The sequence below is a fragment of the Necator americanus genome, chromosome X (genome assembly GCF_031761385.1).
Source record: "Necator americanus strain Aroian chromosome X, whole genome shotgun sequence".
NCBI lineage: Eukaryota > Metazoa > Nematoda > Chromadorea > Rhabditida > Ancylostomatidae > Necator > Necator americanus.
The window spans coordinates 2569498-2592012 of NC_087376.1; the positions used below are offsets into that span (position 1 = coordinate 2569498).

Sequence of the window (22515 nt, forward strand, 5' to 3'; positions counted from 1 at the left end):
CTCCGAGTCCTTTCTTCCTGAAACCTCGGGATTGAGAAGTGTATTTATGTTTTCTTTTTGTGTCAACGAGCTTTAGGCGAAACTTTATTATTATCCTGACGTTTCGACAAACTTGTCTTTATCAAAGGCCTAAAAATGGTTTGAGGGTATTTGATGACATTCATATCCATCAAACTCCTCCTCTCTCCTTCCGAAGCCTCGATATTGTTCTAAATACGCCAGGCAAGACCTTAAAAGGAAAACAACTGACCAGTCTCAAGGACTACCGGAGGTGATGAACCACCGAGTTCCTAAAGATTGTCACCAAGGCAGTATCCTTAAGTACTGATGTCTGGATAACGTTAAGGAACTGCATGTGGGACAATCTTATAGCTCACAGAGTTTTAAGAACGGCAGTAAGTCATAGGTAATTGATAAGAACTCATTTTTGTTACTCATGGCTGGATTCCTGATGGAAATCCAGAATGCTTCCAATGCCTTACCAGCAGATATATTCTCGTGCGCTAATATCGTAACCTCATTTCAAACTCATTTCCACCATGCTTTTCATTTTTATGGCACCCTAATGGTATTATCGAAAATCGGCACCTTTTATTATTATTTTAGACTAGAAATAAATTCGTATTTACAATGTTTGTGACAAACACCAGTGAACTTGTGTGGTTTCGAGGCCACTAACAGGGGAATTTGCTTTGTTACCATTCCGGAGTATTTATTTCTTTAAAAAAAAAAGGTTCTGAAGAAGAACTATCCTTTATTCTTGTGGAATCAGATCACATTTCTATGACTTGCTGGAAGAAGCAACCAGGGAGCCCGCTTCATTGTTTGAGGTTGGACGGCGTAGTTTCACGTTAATTCTTGGTTCTTTTAAACTTCCAATACGTAGCGTTGCTCTGCGTTTTCTACGTCCCTACAATAACAAATAGATATAGATAAGTAGATCAGAATGTTGGAATCAATTAATTGTTTTTAAGCTAAAGAGAAGATCACCTCACCTCTCTCATCTCAACTCCTTCCACGTCTCCTTTCAAACTCGGTAACGATGAAGAGTGTTCCCTATCTGTTTGAGCATTTTCCGGTTGCGAATTAGGCACAGAAGGCACAGAAGCATTCTTCTCATCCTAGGATATCTATGATATTGGTGTCCACAAAAATGGTTAAAGAATTATATATTTATATGAACACTTTCGTGCTACTCAAACCTGTAACGGAATAAAATATTTGAAAATTTCCATCTCGTTCACACATCCTTTCCCTATTATAGGTAAGATTTAGTTTTTTTTTTCCAGGACTTCGGACATTTTTATAAATAACAACGTGTAACAATATTATTTGCCATTAATAGCGACAATTATTATTATTGATGTCTTTGAGAAGCAAACGCTACTTGGATCAAATGAAATCCATGAACAATATCCTCTTTGAACTTGCTAAAATCGATGTTCTGGATATAAAGCAATTTCATATTTATTAAAACTGTCGAACTCTCTAAAAATATGGCCTTAGGATGACCTTCTACGAGAAAAATAAGATCACCTTGGTAGAATTCGCTGTAATCAAGGACTTCAAATGGGAAACATTATGCTCCAAATCCATAACTATTTTCAATAGGGTTGAATTGAAGTCGTCTGCGGATTGCAACGTGTTTTGTTGCGAATGTTCCAGTTCAGTCTGAAAAATTTTCACATTTTTCAATTTCACAATTTTGTAGCATTTAAAAATTTCTAGAATTTCTAGATGAAGGAACACTTAACCAAACCTTCAGTTTCCTGATTTCCTCATCTTTTGCTTCTATCGTTGCCACGTGTTGCGATATTTGTTGCTCCAATTCACGTACTTTTTCCTCCAATTCACTAATCCTTGATTGTTTCATACCAATTTTGTCCTTCTTTCCTAGGATATTAGTGTTCGATAGAACGTAGTAACGGTTAACAACTAAATAACGTAACAATATTGCCACTATATGTAAAATAGAATCAAAAATGTTCAATTTTTGTGTGTCGTGTTGTGAGACTGCAGTGAATGATGAAGGTGATCTAACTGGATAAAATTTAACCTCAAACTATAAATTATGGATATAATCGGCATTTTTTAAGCTATATTTGAAGTGATGAGGTGATTTCAAGTCTCAGAACTCATCCGAACTCACCAGACTCTGATCACTAGTTCCGATTTCCTAACATTAATAATGCATATTGATTTGTATTAACGTTACAAATATTAATTTTGCTAATTCTTGTTATATATGGCACTATCGATCGACAAAGAAAAGCGAGAGTAATCTTAAATAAGTGAAATTTTCTAAGAATTAACTGATAAATAAATCACAACGTCCTCAAGGGTTATTCCAGAAGGAAAAGAGAGCACAAGGAGAATTATGGCGACTTATTACAGGATGTAGGGAAAATGGGAATCTAAGAACCGTCCGAACTGAAACCGAAAGGAAAAAAATTCACTCTTTTTCCAGTTTTTCAAGGATTTTTCTTGAAAGGAAGATTTTGTACTATAATCTTATGACACTGATGAAAATGGACGAAGGAGTTTTGAAAATCCTTAAAAATGCAGCACGTAGAGAATTATTTAAAGTAGAATAATGAGCTAAAAAACGAAATAATTTATAGGTGCTAGATCAATACATCAACAAATGGATACATCACTGTTACAGTAATATTAATGGTAGAAACTAAAACTACAGTAAGAAAAGAGTTCTGAGGAGTATTGAGGTTAGAGCTTACGTTATTTCGTCAAAACTGCTTCAACTGCAAACAACGAGGAGACACTCCATAATCAGTTACGTGATTGTTGGCACGGATCGATACTGAAAAGAAATCTTACTTGAAAATCCTTGCAATAACATGGAAAATTCCCAGAAAATGAGGATTTTTTTGATCATGGTCGTGTATGCTTGTTATATTTCTCATATTAAATCATCAGTGCATCTTCTGCGAAATAACCCGAAGTTACGTTTCAAAAAAAAATCCTTAAAAAGCTCTTAAACCAGGAAGACTATGGAGGAAAGGGGGAGAGGAATACAGTAGCCAGAAGAGGAATGTTCCAACACTTAGAAACTTTTTTTTTCAATATTTGTCAGATCTAAACGTGTTCTCAAAGAGTTCTCAAGCTGTTTAAGTAACACGAATTTGTTTCGAACAGAAAATAACTTTTTTCTTTTTGTCTTCAAGGATAAAGGATGAAATGTCTGAAATTGATCGATCGAAGGATTCGCCACCATGTTCACTTCAATTCAGAATCGTTTGAGGTTTAAAACGTCTAACTAAACTCTAGAGTGACTTGCGGACTGATGAAAGGCTTGGCTGGCACCAGGGCGGATTTGAACCTCCGTGCAGACAGCGGAACCTTTTATCGACTCCCCTAATAATAATAATATTTGACGGAAATATTTGTACAGTTGTAAACGTCCAAAAACGTTGAGAAAATTTGGTTGCGTATCAAAAATCTCTAACCACGTTAATTTCCCCTCTGTTGTTCTCTATTGTTAGATTTTTCCTAATGGATCACTCCGAGAGCAAAAGACCAGAGATCAGAAATTATCGCAAGAGATGGCGGTGATTTTTGGGGAGACGACAAAAAAGATTCGATTAAAGTAGGTCAAAATATGGGAATTATATGAACATCACATGCAAATTTGAATGGATACGTGGAACAGTGAGGTATGACACCTCAACTGAATTCTTGAGGTCACTACTAATCAAATGAGCAACAGACCAATAAACAAATAATAGGTCAAGATCTATTTGCACGAGCTTCTTGATCTCAGCTCTCTGCCGCCAATCAATAGAATATGACCTAGTGGACATTTCTAGTGACATGCTAACGGTGAAAGTTACGTGAGGCATGAAGTCATCGGGATTTCCTTCGCACTGTTGTATTTATGGATCTTTCTATTTTTCTGTAAGACGTTCTTATCCTAGAAATTCTTATATGACATCGAACCTTTTCATGGGCACAGATGAAGTACACTTCCATGAAATTTCCCATTCTATGTTGTTGAATCGAGAATGTTTCGCGACATTGGACCTACATTGCTGGACTAACTCCAGGCTAAACTAAGGATCACATTCTAATCCGTGTACTAGAGAAGAACATACAAATTTGTTTAAAACATGGAACCAATGCTCGAGCGAGACATTGGCGCCCTCCTTTAATATCGTTATTTCACTTGCGAATTGTGAAATTCTCGCTTTATTTATGACGAGTTCTTGAATTCAACATTCATCAAAGTCTTCTAATTCACATCTAATTGCTTCTTCTTCATCATCATCACCTTCTTCTTCGTCTTCTTTTTTCCCTTCCTCATCGTTCTTCGTACGTAAGTCCACCCTAAAATACGTAGTTGCTAAATAGCCTCTAGTCTTTCCGAACCTTCGTTTAATTCGTATGGAAATCACCGTGACAGGAAAGATTGTTAGCTGTTAGCGCAGAATGTTATGCTGTGAGCTACTGAGCAGTATTTTAATGTCATTTGCTCGACCTTAATGTCTTTCTTTCCTGACTTTTGGTGATGATCTCTCCTAACGGTCGACGCTGCTTCTGTTAAACGACTTCTGTATCCTACCAGTAAATCGTAAAGTTAAAGTAATAAGCTGAACATAATGCTTCGACTTCATTCCACGGTACGAGATGAGAGCTGACATTTACGCACAATAGAAGGACCACGGGCGCAGTCCGTAAGAGGTTCTGCTGTGACCGCCCAATCGATCGGTTGTTCGAAACAACTCTGGTGCCAACTAATACTTTCAATCCTCCCGGGGTCGATAGATTGGTGCCAGGCTTGTCCGGGAGGATAAAAACACTGATTTAACACATTGACTGGGCCCTGTATGTGTATTGTACGTGCTTAGGAACCTGTGAAAAAATCGTGAACCTCAAACGATTCTGAATTGAAGTGAACACAGTGGTGCATATCCTATGCGGATTGATTAACGTCAGACACTTTATTCTTTTGTGTTTTTTTTTGTCTTTGTCTCTTCTTTTTGCCTTTTTTTTTGATTTATTATGTTATTTAATATACTATATCCGGAATGCAATACGAGATGTTAGTGAGTTTCTGCAACGCAGTGACTTTCCAAGGACTGTCGATATATGTATCAAGTCAGTGTGCTTCTGTTCGCAAACAAATTTGAAATTGATTTATTGATTCCTAGAACTAAAGTCTTGAATGCCTTTCTCGAACTTTTTATAAGTATCATTTCATCACTCAGGAGGTGATAAAGAATAAACGTGCACTGTCTATCGACCTCCTCATATCGACCTCCTCCACAGTATAAAGAGAACTCTCTGAACTAATAATGATGAAGATCTTAGTTTTTAATTGTTCTAATTTTTTTAAAGGAATAGTTTCCAAAACTTTTGAACCAAAACATTTTTTGGGTGGTGAAGGAAAGATTTATGGCTATGATTGTGAGTTCAGCAGATTTATGTAGATACTGGGATTTGGAGTGATGCAGAAATTTTCAAAAGCAGGGACATATTTTTTTTTTCCAGAAAAACCCCTGTTACAATCTACTTCATAATGTTAACTTGTTATTTCCTCATAATGACTGGGTGTAGAATTTTCTAAGGGGCTGATACAATTCAGGATGATAGCACCTTATCGTTAGACAGCTCACACTCGTGTTTGGACCGTGTTCGGATTGTGGACGCTATGTCCCTACTGCTTTTGTTTTTATTAGGTATGAAATTTAAATATCACATCTGAAAACAGTTAATTCATTATTTATTTTGTATTTAAGGCGACAATACTTTCAAATCAAATCATATCCTTGATAATTCCTCATGTTTCAATTCGATGGATTTGTTGTTAATTTATTCGTTTAAATATTGTTAGAGGATAAGTTTGGATGAGATACCATTTGTAGGATGAATACTACCATTTCAGGTGGAAAATTTTGGGTTTTAGCAGAATGCTCAGTATATGTGTCCAGGATATCCCACCTTTAACAGCGCCTCCGAGAAAAATGCGATGATTGTGAGAATAAAAAAACGATTATGAACCTAAACTGGAATAATATGTACATAAATTCACATTCAATGGAATTCAATGAAAGAGAAACCACGGCTCTCTCTTTTAAGTCCGAAAACTACAAAATATTTACTTCATACATATTCAATGTATGAAGTAAACATTTTGTAAATAAAAAGAAGATCTCTGTCTTTCCTGCATGACAGTGTTGGTTATTGACCAGTTTTGACCAGTAACTTCTTTTGTATCACTAAAAACACTACAGTTCTGTAGAATTGAATATGTTTAGTAGAAACTACTAACATTACTACTTTCTTCCAAGTAATGTTACGCTCCTTTGCCTAGCTCTACAGTAATTACCCTAGGCCAATATTATATTGTAATTAGTAGGGAAGATTTTCCAGTCGATTATATCTGACTATTTTTTTGTATTTATTATTATTATTGGTATATTATTAGTATTATTTTTTATTAATTTTTTTTTATTATTTTGTTTAGCAACAAACTACTTCCTGAGAGGTTCTGCGGACTATCGTAATCCACAGCTTTTCATAAAAAGGAGATTTTAAAAATAAAAACATTTCATTTACTTATTTCGACCTTGATTAGCCTTCTACACCAACAATAAACAAAAAATTTCAGAAATTGGCCATTATTTTACCAATATAGTTTTAAAAATCAAGGCAATACCACTGATATGCATCTTCTCTGTTTCTTAGGATTTGTTAATAATAATATATCTTGATATATTGCTTCACTTTTGGGTTTTTTTTACTCATAAAAATATGTGCCAGTCGTTATCTTCTTAACGGCTTCCATTTACCTGTAGATGATAAATAGATTGTAAAAAAAGATTACCAAAGAAATATCACGTCATCTGTTCGAATGTGAAGGTGCAAAGTACGATTAGATTCGCATTTTATGTTTCACGCCTTCTTTATGCCTTAAAAATGTTTCTTTCTAACACAACTCATCCACGTCAGCCTCCCTCAAATTCCTATTTATACTGCTGTACATGATCAGCGGGACTTATGTTGAGTCAGGCGACCGCGACGCATTTATGGTAACGTTTTCTGTTTGTTAGGCTCCGTGGCTCGGCTCTGGACAGTTTTTACTGTCTCTCTGGCAAGCGTTTACACACATAAAGTGGCGGATATCCGTTGAAAATTTAAAAAAAAACGCGTGAAATTACGCTAATAGGCACATAACGTTTCCTGATGGAAAATCTTATCGGAAAAATAGTAAGAATTTAAACATATTTCCAACAAGAGGAGGAAACGAGGATAATCAGCACTAAACGATATTACATTATCACCAGGTAGAAAGGTTGAAAAACTTGCACAAACCCGCAAAAACCGTATCTTCTAATTCATTCTTCCTTTTTCCTCGAAATCTGAGTTAAAGGAGTGACAAATAGGTAATGAATCAAAGCTCCCCACGTATACAGTATTCAAATCCGATCAGGAACATTTTTCCCTTCTTTTTTTTTGTAATCCACAATAATTTTGGTGTGAAAAACGAAGCAAGCACCATTCATGGATTCATGGAAAGTGGTTAGTGAAATTATCAGTACATTGTGATACATTGAGCGTTCCCGTTTCAGTTCCACTAAAATCCTTTAATACATAGGATTGAGAGGAAGGAAGAAAAAGTCTTGGGTGTGAAACGTAGAGTACAAAATATTCTTTACAAATTTAGTACTGAATTTTGGTGAACTTCTAATAGCTAAACTGTTCAGATTGAAAAGTTTCTTACAAAAAAAAAAAAATCACAATTTGATCGGAAAGTAAATGTCGATTCTAAATTTTCGTATAGCAAATTTCATCGGATAATTATTGGAAAAAAATTGAGGGTCAATTTAGAATTAGAATCATTTAGAATTGATTAAACTATGTACGTCATATAGAGGGCATCTTCTTTTTTTGTTCCTACATGGCCGTATTCTAACTGATAACTAAGCTGACAGTCTAATGATTATCGTTGTTTTTCGTTCTGATGAAACGAAAAATTGTTTGATACGGACGCATGCACTGCACTTCAGAATAGACAAGATATATATTTTTTTTTATTCAAAAGTTTTCGTTCGAAGAAGAGTGTAAGATGCTTACGTATTTATCGTTTCACTACGGGGAAAACTGATGTCAAGAACCGTACATACTTCAAAATACTGTAGAAAAGTTAATGGAATAGAATACATGGCTCATTTTGAACCACCAGTGAATACATACATATGTTGGTAACCGCTGCATCGATGTTCTCACAGCTCTTCAGTTCAATTCTCAGTTCAAATTATCCTTATCTACCAGACTATCAGAGTGGTAGGAGGTTATCCGGAATTCTAATCTTTAAAAATGAAACATCTAAGGAGCCCACTTGGAATGTTTGTTTCTCAGCTATGTGAGCAAAAAAAACAAAAAAAAAAAGACTTTTTTATGTGATATAAGTCTACTAAATCAGGAGACAATTAGTTGTGGATTCACATAAATATGAAAAATTCAAAATATGAAGCGCTCACAATTTTACTAAGGGTGAATCGATTTAGAAATTCGTTTTATTCTTTCTGAGTAGAAAACAAGTATTACTAGGTGAATTAAAAAGTTTTGATCAATTTTTTCGCTTTATTTTGACGTTAAAATTAACATAGTTATAACTAACCGTTTTAGATCAAAAATGCGCCGTTTTGTTTAATAGTTTTTGTCCATTTTGACGGCAATTTCATAATTCCGGGAATGAAAAAGTCCTCGTCCTCATTGCCAACAAGCGTGGCCATGTTATTTTCACAAGCGTCTCTTGAGGCCAGTTTTGCACTATCAAGAAAATTTTGCAAATCTTTGAAAATGTGATAGTCCATTGGTGCCAGTACTGGACTATACGGCGGTTGTGGTAGATCCACAGATCCAAGCTCGCAAAGCGTCTGATGCTCGCTAAAGTTGTGTACAGCCTGGATTGTGAAAGAAATTGTGATTTTTGTCTTCATGGAGCACAACGCCTTCCCTAGGGCCCAATTCTGGCCGCTTTTGGTCAGCCCTGTCAGTTGTTGACAGCAGAGGTCATAATTGAATGTATTGCCTGATGGGACGAGCTCATAGTGGAAGATTCCCTTCCAATCCCAGAAAACTTGCAGCAAAACTTTCTTGGCCGCAAATCTGGTCATGGCGATCGTTGGGGCCGGCTCAGCGCGATTGGACCACGATCTTTTTCGTTTTTTTTTGTAAGTATAATGCCACCTTGAAATTGCTTGAACCCTGGAACCGAGAGTATGATCCGATGTGATGTTCAACATCGTAAGATTTGACTCAATAAGGACATTTATCGAAAATGCTAAAATGCTTCACCTAATTTTTCCTAATTTCACCTAATATTTCCAATTTCATCAACAACGAAATTTTTTTTGTCACATTTTTTGGCAATTTTGGATCTTATTAATACCTATCAAAAGAGGTTTTTAACGCTTCCATTCATTGAAAATACTAGACAGCAGGAGTTATGTTCAAAATTTTGATTTTTACAGATGAAAAAGACTGTCAGTTATTCAAATAACCAATTAAACAGAACTTTAGGATGTCTCGGCTTAACATCTGCTCGTCATCCAGCATATCTTCCTGATAACTGGAAGACAGCTGCTTATGATGGGTGGGTGTTTCCTAATTTCTAGTCCAAGGAATTTGAGAAAAATCCGACAATTTTCAGAGATCAAGAAGAGGATAATTCGAAAAGACTACCAGATGTTATATCTATAACAGAATATCGTTTAAAGATCCAACCTTACTATCCAGCTCCCGGTATCCAGTATGATAAGAGTTAGGATTGTTTTTGTACATATTCATATATAAACATTAAGATGCATTTAAAACGTTCACTTCCAGAAAGAAACCTAACATTCGACGGTACAGTGGAAATGTCTGTGCTCATTAAGAAACCTACAACAGAAATTACTCTAAACGCAGCTAATCTCAATATTTCCTCGGTGGAACTTAGCGATTTTCTTCACCGGGAGGTTAAAATAAAGTCGAAAAGTGAGTTTTTGTTTATGGCATAAAAACCGATCAAAAAATAAACAAAACATTACCCTCAAAAACGTTGAAGCTTATCTACAGTACACATAAACATTAGGAATTGAAAAAAAAACTCAAATGCTTTTTTTACTCAAGAAAAATGAATGAAAAAAAAGAAAAAGAAATATTCCCTAAACCCTAATTTTTATGTAATTTTACAGGTGTAGATGAAAGGAAAGAATTTCTCACAATAGTCCTTGAAAAACAGCCAACTGTAGGATCACTACTTATTTTGAAAATTATGTATACTGGTTTAATAAATTATTATAATGACGGTGGTCTCTATTATACAACACATCAACAGCCAAATGGTGAAACACTGTAAGTATCTTTGTATTCCTTATAATACAGTAATCAATTATAGAAGGTATATTAAATTGTAGTTGGATGATTGCCACCCAGTTAGCAGTCTATTGGGCACGAACAGTTTTCCCATGCATGGATGAGCCAGCATACAAGGCGGTAAGTTGTTGTCCATTTGCACCTTCTACATCTATTTGAATGATTTTCATAGTTATTGATTTTAAGGTATACCGTTTGGATCTCATTTATCCATCATCTCATGTGGCTCTAGCGAACATGAAAGAAACTGCAGCCGTTGATTTGAGGTAATAGTATTTTGGCATATGAAAATCCTAGAATCCAGGGTCATTAAGAGCGTAATCCTTGTATGTTAATGCTTCAATTTCAAGGAATGGTTGGTCAAAAATTTCCTTCCCTGCAACGCCGATCATGTCAACATATTTGGTTGCGTTTGCCGTTGGTCCATTTGTTTCGCATGATGTCATCAACAGGGATGGTACCTTGGTGGGACCTCCATCCTTGTACAATTGTTAGGATTTACAATAGGGGTCAATCTGTGAAATCCTCTATTACAAATTTGAAATTTTAGTCGAAATTTTTTAGCCAAGCCTCATTTTAAGGTTCGCAGTTGGGGATGGACAGGTCAGGAGAATTTCTTACAATTTTCGGCTGAAACTGCTGCAGAATGTCTTTACCAGATGGGACAGTATACGAACATCAAATTCCCATTAGAAAAATGCGGTTTGTTCGAATTTTTCATGAGAAAAAACTTTTTATAATTTTTTAGTTTACATCCTGAACACTTTTAGATAATCTCGGTCTTCCGGAATTCCTTGCTGGAGCAATGGAGAATTTTGGTCTTATAGTCTACAAATCTGAAATCATAGCGCTTAACCCTGACGTAATTTTTGCATGTATATATTTATAAAATTTGTTGTAAATTGCAAATATTAAATTTTTTAGACAATAACAACGATAGAGAAAATAGAATCAGCGTATATCATTTGTCATGAAGTGGCTCATCAGGTGATCTGAATTTTATATATTAGAAATGAGAAAAAAATTTCAAACAATATTCTGCACAGTGGTTTGGGAACCTTGTCACAACACATTGGTGGGATGATTTATTCCTGAATGAAGGAACAGCAACATATTTCTCCAAAATAATGATGGCTGCTGCATTCCCTAAAGAGGCATCATACGTTGTAAGAACTACGTTAATTTTTCACCAATCCCAAGAGATAATTTATTTTTCAATTTTCAGGATGCTGTAACGGTGAGAAGAGACCGTGAAAAGGCATTAAGAGCTGATGCTGGCGCATTTGTGCATCCACTGGTAGCGCCAGACGGGCCGTATTTTGATTGTTAGTTCTTATTTTAAATTTTTTTTTGAAATATCCGTCTAAATTGTTATTTTGCAATAATAGCCCCCATAGAATCTTATGAGGAACGTGGAAATTCGTTTATTCTCTCATTCATTTTCTTAATTAATCTAAAATCTAATAGAAAAGTTTTTGATGAGAAGCAGACTTCTGAATCTTCATTGAAAAAACATGATTAAAACTTTGTGGTTGTCAGGAATTTCTTCCAAATCTTTGCTTAAAATTAACCTATGTTGAAATAATCTTTTTTCCCTCAGCAGATCAAACAATAACACCTCAAATTTTTGTTTTTACAACAATTAATTGATTTCAGTGATTACATACGAAAAGGGAGGAATACTGTTCAGAATGTTATCGGATGTAATGGGTTCAGAAGTACTTCGAAACGGTTTTCAACGATATCTTCGAACTCATCAGTACAGTACCGCTTCACATAGGGACCTATTCTCATCCTTGACTGAAGTTAGCCCTCAGTGAAAAAAAAAGTTTTTTTTTTCATGTTGTGCTTAAGAAAATTCCAAGAATGAATCAATATATATATATATATATATATATATTTAGGCTACCGAAGAAGCTGGTGTATATGGTTGGTGTGGACTGTTGAATGTAACTCACTTCATGGATTCCTATGTCCATCAGACTGGTTTCCCATTGATAAATGTTAGTGTTGATGAAGATGGTCTCAATTTGTCACAGGAGCCGTTCACCGGTAAGGGTCTTGAAGAGATTAATCCCTGAATCATGTTGCAATAGCCGTTTCTTACAGAAAAAACTAATGAGATACCTTCAATGTGGAATAATGAATGGATTGTACCGGTTCGAACAGCCGGCTATGATTCTCCAAAGCGAAGAATTCATTGGGTGGCACCTGGAAAAGGTGCGTGTACAGTTTTTGACTCATCTAGACGTACATAACGACTACGGTTTCATACGATCTACTCAACGGGAGCTACTATTCGTCTAAAAATTTATAACGTATCATTTACCAAGTTCTTAGAAGAAAAGAAAAAAAAACAATTTAGAGTTCTAAGTATTTTTAAAAGTTCCAGAAACAAATGAATGTTATGAAAGGTCCGTGAATAAATGGCATATTGTCTCCTATGCTTCTGCAACTTATGGAAGGTGTGCTTTTCTCATATCTACAAATTTCCCTTAATTATTTAATCTTAATTATAATGTAATATTTTATTTCCAGAGTTTTCTACGATGACGATAGCCTTAAATCACTCCTGAAAAAAATGCGTACGGATGATGTACCAGTAGGAGTAAAAATAGCACTAATTGGAGACGAATTAGCTTTCATCCAGTACGTACACTCAGCTGATAAATAAACTGCATCCCCGGATGATTTTCCAGGAATTTCAACTGCTCTAGAAAAACTAGGTCATATCTGACTTTTTATAATAGATGTATGACAAATTCTTTCGGATTTTCTCTACAAGAATTCTATAGTGGGTGAAAGGCTGTCTGAAAGTTCGTCTACGATCTCTTCACATCCTGACTCAGTTCCACAAGACATTCTTAGGTTCTTCCCAGCAGTCTGTTTCCTCAATTGAAACGAATTTACAGCCGAAAAATGCTCAAAGTCGAATTTTCTCGATACTTTTTATAAATAATTAATTGTACTTCTCAGACGTCTTCAAAAAAAGAATCAACCTTACTCCTATGATCGTCTTCTCAACATTCTTACAACTGTTCTAAACACCCCATCCAAGGAAGAACCATCAGCTGAACTTGTGGATGTCGTTGTACAACAACTCGAGTTCTTTGCTAATCTTCTACGAGACAGTATCGATGAGCCGTTGGTTAATGTAAGTATTTAAAATCATTGTATTCAGAAGAAACTATGCAATGATGTTTAGAGACTAATCTCAAAAGCTATTGGGAAAATCTACAGTGAGGAAATTTGGGAAGCACCATCGACTTGGAACATGGAGTTAGTGGTTAAAAGTTTTTAAAAATGGAATTTTAGTAATACAAAAGTACAATTCAGGAAGGGGTATCGATAGATGAGAGATCATATAGATATGCATAGATCAACTCAGAGTAATAGATATTCAGGAATAATTAATTTCCATTGGTGGAATAGTAAAAAAATAGCATAAAAAGAGGTTACAAGCTCAGAGACACTTTGTAAAATACTATATTCTTCCAGTAGTACACAGAGAAGAAAAGAAAAAGATTATAAAGAAGATATAGAAGTAAGCGATGCACTTTTGCCGATAAATGCGTACCACACTGGGTGGTCCCATGAAGGTAGATCAAAACTCAATCGAACGTTATACCTTTGGTCACAACTTTTCAACCGATTTCAAGGAATTTGTGGATGGTACGCAAATATTGTGCGCTATGTGGATGTAAATTTTCATTTGCTATTTTCTTCCATTTTTACTTTAGAAAAAATAAAATTATGATAGCAGTACCGTAGCAAAAATGAACTTTGATCATTTCCGTTTCATTTACGTTTCTCGAATGTTTTCCAATATGATCTACTGTTTCTCTCCACTATGGTCGTTTTGATCTACCGTGAATTTATCGGTTAATATAAGTGAAATGGATTTAGAAAAAAGCAGAGTAAGAAGAGGCAGACTGAAGGGGGGAGGGGGTAAAATGTTGATAACCTCATACCTCAAGAAATACAGTGTAACTAGTAATGCTTAAAGAGAGAGTCTTGTTACAGTGTCAATTATTAATCAGACAGTACTGCAATATCCTGTTTAATCTAAAATCACGTAGCCGTATCGGATTTCCTGAAATTTTCGCAATTAATACTTTTCTATTCAGATACACATAATTTCAGCGTATTGAAGGACGTATTTTTACCGTACGCAGTAAAGTACGATTTGGGCGATTCCCGAAAAAAAGCCGGCGAGATTTTCAGCAAAATTTTTGAGAACTGTAATACGGCACAGAATGGAAGTTCATGGTGCAGCAAGTGAGTTCTGAAACAATTAACCATTTTATATACAAAAATTAATTTGAATTTGCTTTTAATCCCAAAATATTTGACCATGCCATTTGGATAACCATTATGTGTGTTAAATTTCCCAATTTCTTTAGTGTACAAAACGATGTTCATCGTGCGGCATACTGTGGTGCAGCAAAGAACGATGTGAAATTAGGAACAAACTTTGCGAGTCTAATGTTCCTCTATAAAGGAGAAGTGAAAACAAATCCATATTTTAATCAGGAATACTATGCATTACTGGAAGGCATGGCATGCACTGAACGTCCTGTTCAGTTGAAGAAGTGAGCCCAATACTAACAAGATTTCTTTGGTCAAAAGTAGATTAATTATTAGTAAGTAGTAGTAATTATTAATTGGTAATTAGTAATGTTTTAATAACTTTGAGCTAAAGAGAGAATAAAGAAAAAATTATAAAAATTTCAGATTGATCAAAATGGCGCTAATTTCGGAGGTTGATTACCCAATGGTATTCAGATGGCTGAAAACGAATCCAGCTGCATCAGAGGCTTTACTTCTTTACCTGAATGTAATTTTCCAAATTCTCCAGCATTTTTGAACACCACCGTGAATGTAAAATTTGTAGTCGAAACCGGAACAAGTGCTTAATTTCGATGGACTACGTTTATATCTCGACGCAATGACATACGGATGGAAATCGAAAGCAAGGCTACAGCAGGTACCGGATTAGGACTCGATTCAATATCCACCCGAGCTGTTGATTTACAGTTTATCAATCTGGAAGAGTCTCTTTTGCCTAAAATAAGCGAGAAGAATAAGGTAGTCTTTGATGAGATTAGGAAAAGAATAAAGAAAGATGTGGAATGGTCCGAGAAGTATTTGCCATCCATAACAAAGTGGATGTACGACAACTTGGTGATCGTCAAGAAAGGACCATGGAAAAAGAGGTTCGAGTGCTGTTGTCCATTACAGCATAATTTCTTCTCATCGTTTCATTTTTTTTTTAATTTTTCAGACTTCCTGGCATAATTGTACCAACTCGATATGACCTCGAAATTACCCCATATATACCAGGATCGGCAAAATATCTATTTTCCAGGAATATGACGTTCGATGGCAAAGTTACGGTAAGCGAAAAGCTCATCACAATGCAAAGCTTTAGCCTTTTGGCAAAATCGTCTGGATTCTAGATGACTTTCACGGTAACGCAAGAAACCTCAGAAATCGTTGTAAATGCTCATCGGCTTGTTATAGATCCAGGAAATATCGTAGTAAAGGACAATCAAAATACAAATATAGGTATGTCCAAGCTTTTAAAATTGAACTACGGTTATTCTGAAGTTTTACAGAAGTAAACACAGCTGAAGTGGAAAAAGACTACGAAAATGGAATACTTACTATACCACTTGCAAGCAAGCTTACTCCTAATACCGTATACTTCTTGTCAATTTCTTATTCCGGTTTTATCTCTAACAAACAGCATCATGGTGTATATAGCAACTACAACTTCCAGGAATACAGAGGAAAACAGGGGTGAGAGGAATCTCGTGTAATTTGTTGCAGGAATTCAAAGGATTTGAGAAAAAAATTTCCTCAGATCATTTATTCTCTCTTTACAGTCAACATTAGGATGGTAGAGATATAAAGAGGGACATTTAGGTGGATCTTTAGCACGGATTTCGAGGGTACTCCAGGTTCTCGGTCCTTGATGATAAGCTGCGATGAGCCTTCCTATAAAGCCATATTTAACGTGAGTCATGGATTTTTATATGCAAATTACATAAGATAAATGATAATTACATAGATTTTTCAATTGCTAAAAGCCATCCATAAACTATAGATGACTTTTAGTAATTGAAAATTATCGTTTAGCTTGAAACAGCGTTGAAGTGGCAATCGTGCTAACCTTCTCCAACCTTTCAGTAGTTTCCAGGAAAACGGAACTAATCGAATAATACTTAACATCAATGCATGAAGCACCTCTCATCCAAACTAAATATCCTAGGATGCAATATTTTTGGCATCGATTGCTCTGTGAGCGTCAAATCAAAAGAAAAAAAAAACCTTTTTTTTTAAGATCTCGGTTCATCATTCTGCTGACATGACAGTTTTATCGAATATGCTTGACAAAGGTACCACTTTAACAAAAGACGGATGGGCAGTGACGAAATTCCGCGAAACCCCTAAGATGGTTTGTATTCTTTTACTTTACAAAAATAAAAATAAAAAACTAAAAACTACAAATATTTGTCTCTCAAATAAAGGGATGAGAGTTCTACAATACTCTTTCTCCTTCACTTCCCGCTTATACTCGGTCATTAGGAAAATCTGAGATTAATTATTTGGAAAAATTCCTTACGCATTGTCTTTAGGTCAATGCTTATGAATTAAAAACACCTCAATACTAATATTTTGTTCCTAATTTTTTCAAAAATATACAAAAATTTAGTCTTCTCATATGGTAGCAATTTGTGTTGGACATTTCTCATCGATATCCAGCATATCGAATACTGGAGTAATAGTAAGAGCATTTTCATGGACAGGTATGGAAGTTTACGCGGATTTCTCTCTAGAGGTAAAATTATCATTTAAAAAAAACTAAAATTAGTGGAGAAAAATTTGCGCTTATTAAGATCATGGCTGGAACTGTCGACTATCTGAGCAATTACTTCAATTATAAGTTCCCGCTTAAGAAACTCGGTAGGTTTTCAGTGGGATTCAGTTTGTTTTCCTGGATAACCCTTTCATAATACTCGTTGATGTTACAGCTAATTCTAGTACAGTACAAAAAATTATGTGGATGAGAACCAACCAAAATTATGCTATAAATAAATATTATCCTTGAATAAATGTGGAGTTTTAGACCTTCTTGCTCTTCCATATTTCCCTATAAGAGACGAGTCAGCGAACTGGGGTCTGATCCTAGCAAAGTAGGTGACATTTGGGATTGCAGTGATCATATTTCTCATAAAATATCGGATCATTTACAATATTCCAGTTACAAAAACCTATTAACGGATATGGATTATGCTGAGCCGAAAACGTTAAGGAAGGTTGCACTGACAGTAGCCCATGAAGTTGTACATCAGGTAATTCTGGATCATCATCATCATTTCTCTTGGTATTAATCCGCTTAGCTTTGAAATACTAAAAAAATTCAACAATTCAGTGGTTTGGAAATATGCTTACGATAAAGTGGTGGTCCGATATTTTCCTTACCGAAGGTCTTGCCGGATATTTTGCATCTCATGCGGTGAATTCCGTAGTAACACCGAAACATCGAGGATACATAATAGTGAGTGTTATGTCTGTATTTTTGATTTTTTTCTTCTCAAGTGAAATGATAAGAGAGGTTGGTTTCCTCTTTACACGATCACTCCAGAAACTTCGATCTAATACTTGAAACGCGTTTTTTTTTCAAAAGTTCTCCGAGCTTCTAAATTGTTCCTTCTAGGATCATTATCAGTTTGAATCCACATCGATTGCATTGAAAGACGATTGTAAGAGACGGTCAGCTAGGCCCCTAATCTCGGATGAAGGTCTGTTCACGACGAAGGTCATGAAGAAGGTAAGAGCCTGTATGCGGCAGCCGACTGTAGCAATTAGAAGAAAAAATAGAATAGAAATGACTTTGTTCATCCTCCATCCTTTTCCTCTCATTTTTTCGTCGAGACTTTTGTCATATCAACGTAACCTCATTATCCCTCCTCTGCCAACCTCTAGACGCAATGCTCTAGAACCTCAATGTTCTATCACAGCACGTTTTCATATCACATTCACCTTATATGATAGTTACTTGTTGTTCAGGGAAACGCACTCATAAATCTTCTTTCAAATACCATTCCGGAGAAAACTTTCCAGAAAGGGATTCGTAACTTTATCGCTAAGAATGCAAATGGGAATCCAGCTCCAGAAGATTTGTGGAATTCATTATCCGAGGTAACGTTTCCGAGAATACTGTAAGAAACGCATGGATTTTGCTCTGATTTATTTTTCCTAGGCTTGTGCTGAGGACCATATAGATGGATGGGACAAGCAAGATTTGAATGTGTCCGAGTTAATGAAGGCATGGACGACGGAGGTAACAGCCAGGATTCCATGAACATCCTTTTACTTGTATTTATATGAATTATTTTATAAAGAGGCATATTCCAGATCTCTTTCCCTATATTGAAAGTATCCACTTCGAAGGAGGGCCGGGTCACTTATCGTCAGGAATCGTGTCTTGGCGGTGATACAACATGGAATATTCCTGTATATAGTGGAACAGCAGGGAAAGATCTTCAACGTAAGTCCTAGTTTAGAATCAGCGGAGTCTTTTAGGTGTAACTTTTCTTCAGAGCTTAACTGGTTTATTGGGAAGGACGGCACATCACCGGTATGGACGCAAAATTCACCTCTAACCCGTCTGGATAATGTTCGAGGAAGTGTGAGTTAAACATAAAAAATTTTACTAAAACATTTTTGTCCTTCCATTCAAATTCTCATATGATTTAGTCATTTATACGAATGTATTACGATACAAATACAATGGAATCACTACTAGATAGTGCACGTATTACACGTGCGGCTGTCACACAAGGAACGATACTCAGCGATGCGTGGTTCTTTGTCTCGTAAGTGAATTATAAATGAGTGAAATCGTGAAATATAAACGTATTTCGATTTATATCGTATATTTTCAGCAAAGGCAATTATACATGGCCTCAATTCCTGGATATTGCTCATGCCATTAGGTTGGACCATGATTTAATCCCATGGTCTGTACGTGAAGAGTATTTCGAGAAATTATATCATTATTTCCGTTTCCACAAAGAATTCCCGAAAGTAGAGGTAAATTCCATGATTTTGAATGAGAATTTTGAAAAATTCACTTGAAAGTTCCCCAACGACTAAGAATAGCAGCACTTTTCAGGTCCAATTCGATTCATTTGTTTGTTTTTTTTTCCTACAGAATAATTTCCTGAATTTTTTAGAATTATTTAATTTCATCAGCAAAAGGGTTATCTAACCGTGTTGGTTATCCTATTACTATTGCTTCTATAGATCGAAATGCACCATGGGATCAACGGTACATTAATTATATTTTTAGATTTTTTTCGCTCCTCGTTGAATAAATTCTCAATTTTTTTAGAACATTTGTAGCTCACCTTAATGAATGGATGTGTCGTCTGAATGATCGTCAGTGTTTAGAAAAAGCTAATACAGAATTCAATGAATTTCTTGTCACATGTGCTTATTCGAACTATGGGACCGCTCACTGTTCACCGTTAGTAAAATTGTAAACAATATTATGAAAACACTACTTCTGGAATACGGAATTATTTTAGAGTGAATCCTGAATTCCGAAGAACAATGTATTGTTATGGTATCAGACAGAATCCTAAAGCTGAGAACATTTTGTACTCATTGTATGAGGATATTACGAAAAATGAGTTATATTTTGATCGTGATGCAGACAATCTACTGTATTCTTTGTCTTGTCAAAATAATGAGAAGGAACTAAAAAAGTCAGCCGTTCCTACTTGAATTTTGTCGAAAATTTACTTTAACAACTTCCCTTCAGATACATTCAAAAAGCGCTTATTGGCGAGCTTCCAAAAGAAATTCTATCATACATTGCTATGAACGATAATACTGGAACAGTATTATTCAATTACTTTGTAAACAATGTGGATAAGGTACCAAACTCTATTTAGCCGTTTTTTTTTGTCTATCTCTGCAACAAAACTAATTTTTTTCCTCCATTCCAGATCCTCAGCAGTGATGTTGAGTTCAGCTACTATATTAATGCCATGACATCCGACTGGTCCAGTGAAAATCAGCAAACTGAGGTAAAACAACTGAGTTACTACTCATCCATATATAAGTTGACTCATTAGAGAATACCATGTTTTTAGTTGATGTATTTCCAAGACGAGGAGATCTACGAATCCCTGAATAAGGAACAACAACAGAGTTGGGAATTAGCTGTTCAAAAAGTTAACGAAACTCTAACGTGGTTTCACACGAATGCGCCAGGAATACTGGATTGGATCGATAAGCACAGGGAAAAATGATATTAGTGGAAATGAAAACTATTTGTTTGAACATTTCACGTGTGAGTGGGTATTGCAGTCATATAAATATTTAACTCATCAAATATTTTAACTTTTAATCATTATCAGAACTGTTACAGAAAATATGTTTTCTAGTGTTTAGCTAATTTTTATTGCTTCATTTAGATATTCATGGTTGAAGATTGCTCCAAAACTCCTAACTTGAGCCCTTACGATGAAGTTGGGTGAACAGGAGTTGGTTTCAAAAAAAAACCGAAGAATCTGGATCACAAAATCACAGAAACTTAACAAAATACCTAAATAATCGAATGGAATTGCATTTTCTAAGAGTTGTACACTATAAAAAGAATCCGAAATTCAAAAAACAATCAATACGGGCAGAAATCAATGGATCATCAAATGAATCAAAGAGGAAAATCCGCTCAACTCCTTATGACCACACTCTGAAAAAATCGATAGTTCTACGAACGAGGTAAAACACTGAATACCCATCATCTCAGAGAGAGGTGAAACGATCCACCTTTTGATTCTATCCTCTATCTTATTTTTATAACATTTTTAAGTTAAAGTCATGTAACATTGTAGCTTCTAGGATATTAGCTTTAGGATACCGTTTCATATCCTACTACGTCTAGAGTACCCGCGAAGAACCGCGTAAAAAAGACAAGATCATAATTTTAATAATTTTATGAATAAATTACAGAAATATCAGTGAAAATATTTCAAAGCAGCAGAATAACCTCGTAATTATTTCCTCCCAATATAAATGAACATCATCATAAAAATCGTGTTTTGGTTAAAAAAAAAAAATTAAATTTCATGATGCACATTAAGCATTATAATTATACAACGATATTTTCTGCTTCGATCTAAATTTACTAAAGAGTAAATACTTGAGAAACAGATAACTAAAACAACTATTTGGACAATTACCGATTGCCAAATAACCAGAAAGAATCCCAAGCGATTCCATCCCGAATGGAACAACAAAAATGTACAAATATCAAACGGTTGATGCATAGAAGGGCAACAGAAAATAATAAAAAAATACTTCTAAATCATTGGATAATTACTTATTGCTAAACTAAACAGAATACTCACTAAAACCATGAAATTTATATGCAAGTACAGAAGAAGAACTAGAGGAACAATAAATAAGTATATCGACATTCCTTTCTCGCTTTAAAAATCTTAAAAGGATTACAAAAGTAGCAGAATACTGTAAAACTAATTCTACGTCCTGAATACCTTCAAGGAATGGCTGAGAGTTTAGCGGAAGCTATGTGGTGGATACACCCTAACATCCAAATCGATCCGGAGAATTAGGATCACAAGTTTTGACTTACCATCATCACTGATTCCTTCTGTATCCTCCATATGAAAGCAAAAAGGACGTTTTCAAAGGAAGAATCCCCAACGGATGCTATTTTAACATTATCCTCCACCGCCTGAGGCTTTGTATGAGGAAATTCATTCATTAGATCCTGGAAATCCAGCAACGATCAGTTCTTTCGCGAGAGTGTCAATCTAATAAGTCAATTAACGCTGTTTTAGTTTTTGCTCTCTGAGAGAGATACAAACATCAACATCCTTAGTACGTTTTTATGGATATTCCCTACCAATCCTGAGAAAAAAAATCTTGAATCCGAAAATTGATGAAGGAATTATTCGTGATTCTTGTACCGGGACCTATATTTAGATATAAGAGGACTAGTTTTATTACCAGTACTGGTAATACCAACACAAATAGTAATAGTATTTTTTGCAATACTAAACATGATATTGGATGTATTAAATTTGACATAAG

General features: G+C 35.3%; 2 protein-coding genes across 4 annotated transcripts; one reads left to right on the plus strand and one right to left on the minus strand.

Moving 5' to 3' along the window:
• Positions 1-781: 781 nt before the first annotated feature.
• RB195_021309 (uncharacterized protein) lies at positions 782-4655 on the minus strand (the record flags this gene model as incomplete). 2 transcript variants are annotated; one of them, XM_064207973.1, is made up of 5 exons in its annotated part: positions 782-910; positions 996-1121; positions 1537-1671; positions 1760-1935; positions 4577-4655. In XM_064207973.1, the coding sequence occupies 5 exons, from the start codon at positions 4653-4655 to the stop codon at positions 782-784; spliced, it is 645 nt and encodes a 214-aa protein (XP_064063854.1). The 2 variants fall into 2 exon arrangements, with proteins under 2 accessions (XP_064063854.1, XP_013297371.2); XM_013441917.2 differs by lacking the exon at positions 4577-4655 and having other exon boundaries at positions 1760-1873.
• Positions 4656-5665: 1010 nt separating this feature from the next.
• On the plus strand, positions 5666-20708 carry RB195_021310 (uncharacterized protein; the record flags this gene model as incomplete). Of its 2 annotated transcripts, XM_064207975.1 has the most annotated exons (49): positions 5666-5693; positions 9544-9616; positions 9674-9783; positions 9850-9999; positions 10200-10359; positions 10422-10500; positions 10567-10646; positions 10731-10845; positions 10962-11082; positions 11151-11242; positions 11305-11367; positions 11427-11546; positions 11606-11705; positions 12037-12185; positions 12285-12432; positions 12490-12600; positions 12773-12845; positions 12919-13029; positions 13357-13534; positions 13586-13659; positions 14524-14658; positions 14784-14856; positions 14914-14972; positions 15115-15217; positions 15275-15367; positions 15418-15596; positions 15665-15776; positions 15840-15948; positions 15999-16182; positions 16309-16399; positions 16727-16840; positions 17099-17224; positions 17283-17349; positions 17513-17579; positions 17648-17738; positions 17819-17944; positions 18104-18217; positions 18457-18588; positions 18650-18730; positions 18805-18937; positions 18990-19078; positions 19147-19265; positions 19335-19482; positions 19626-19720; positions 19784-19918; positions 19980-20159; positions 20216-20330; positions 20403-20483; positions 20550-20708. In XM_064207975.1, the coding sequence occupies 49 exons, from the start codon at positions 5666-5668 to the stop codon at positions 20706-20708; spliced, it is 5445 nt and encodes a 1814-aa protein (XP_064063856.1). The 2 variants fall into 2 exon arrangements, with proteins under 2 accessions (XP_064063856.1, XP_064063855.1); XM_064207974.1 differs by having other exon boundaries at positions 14784-14972.
• Between the last annotated feature and the right edge of the window lie 1807 nt (positions 20709-22515).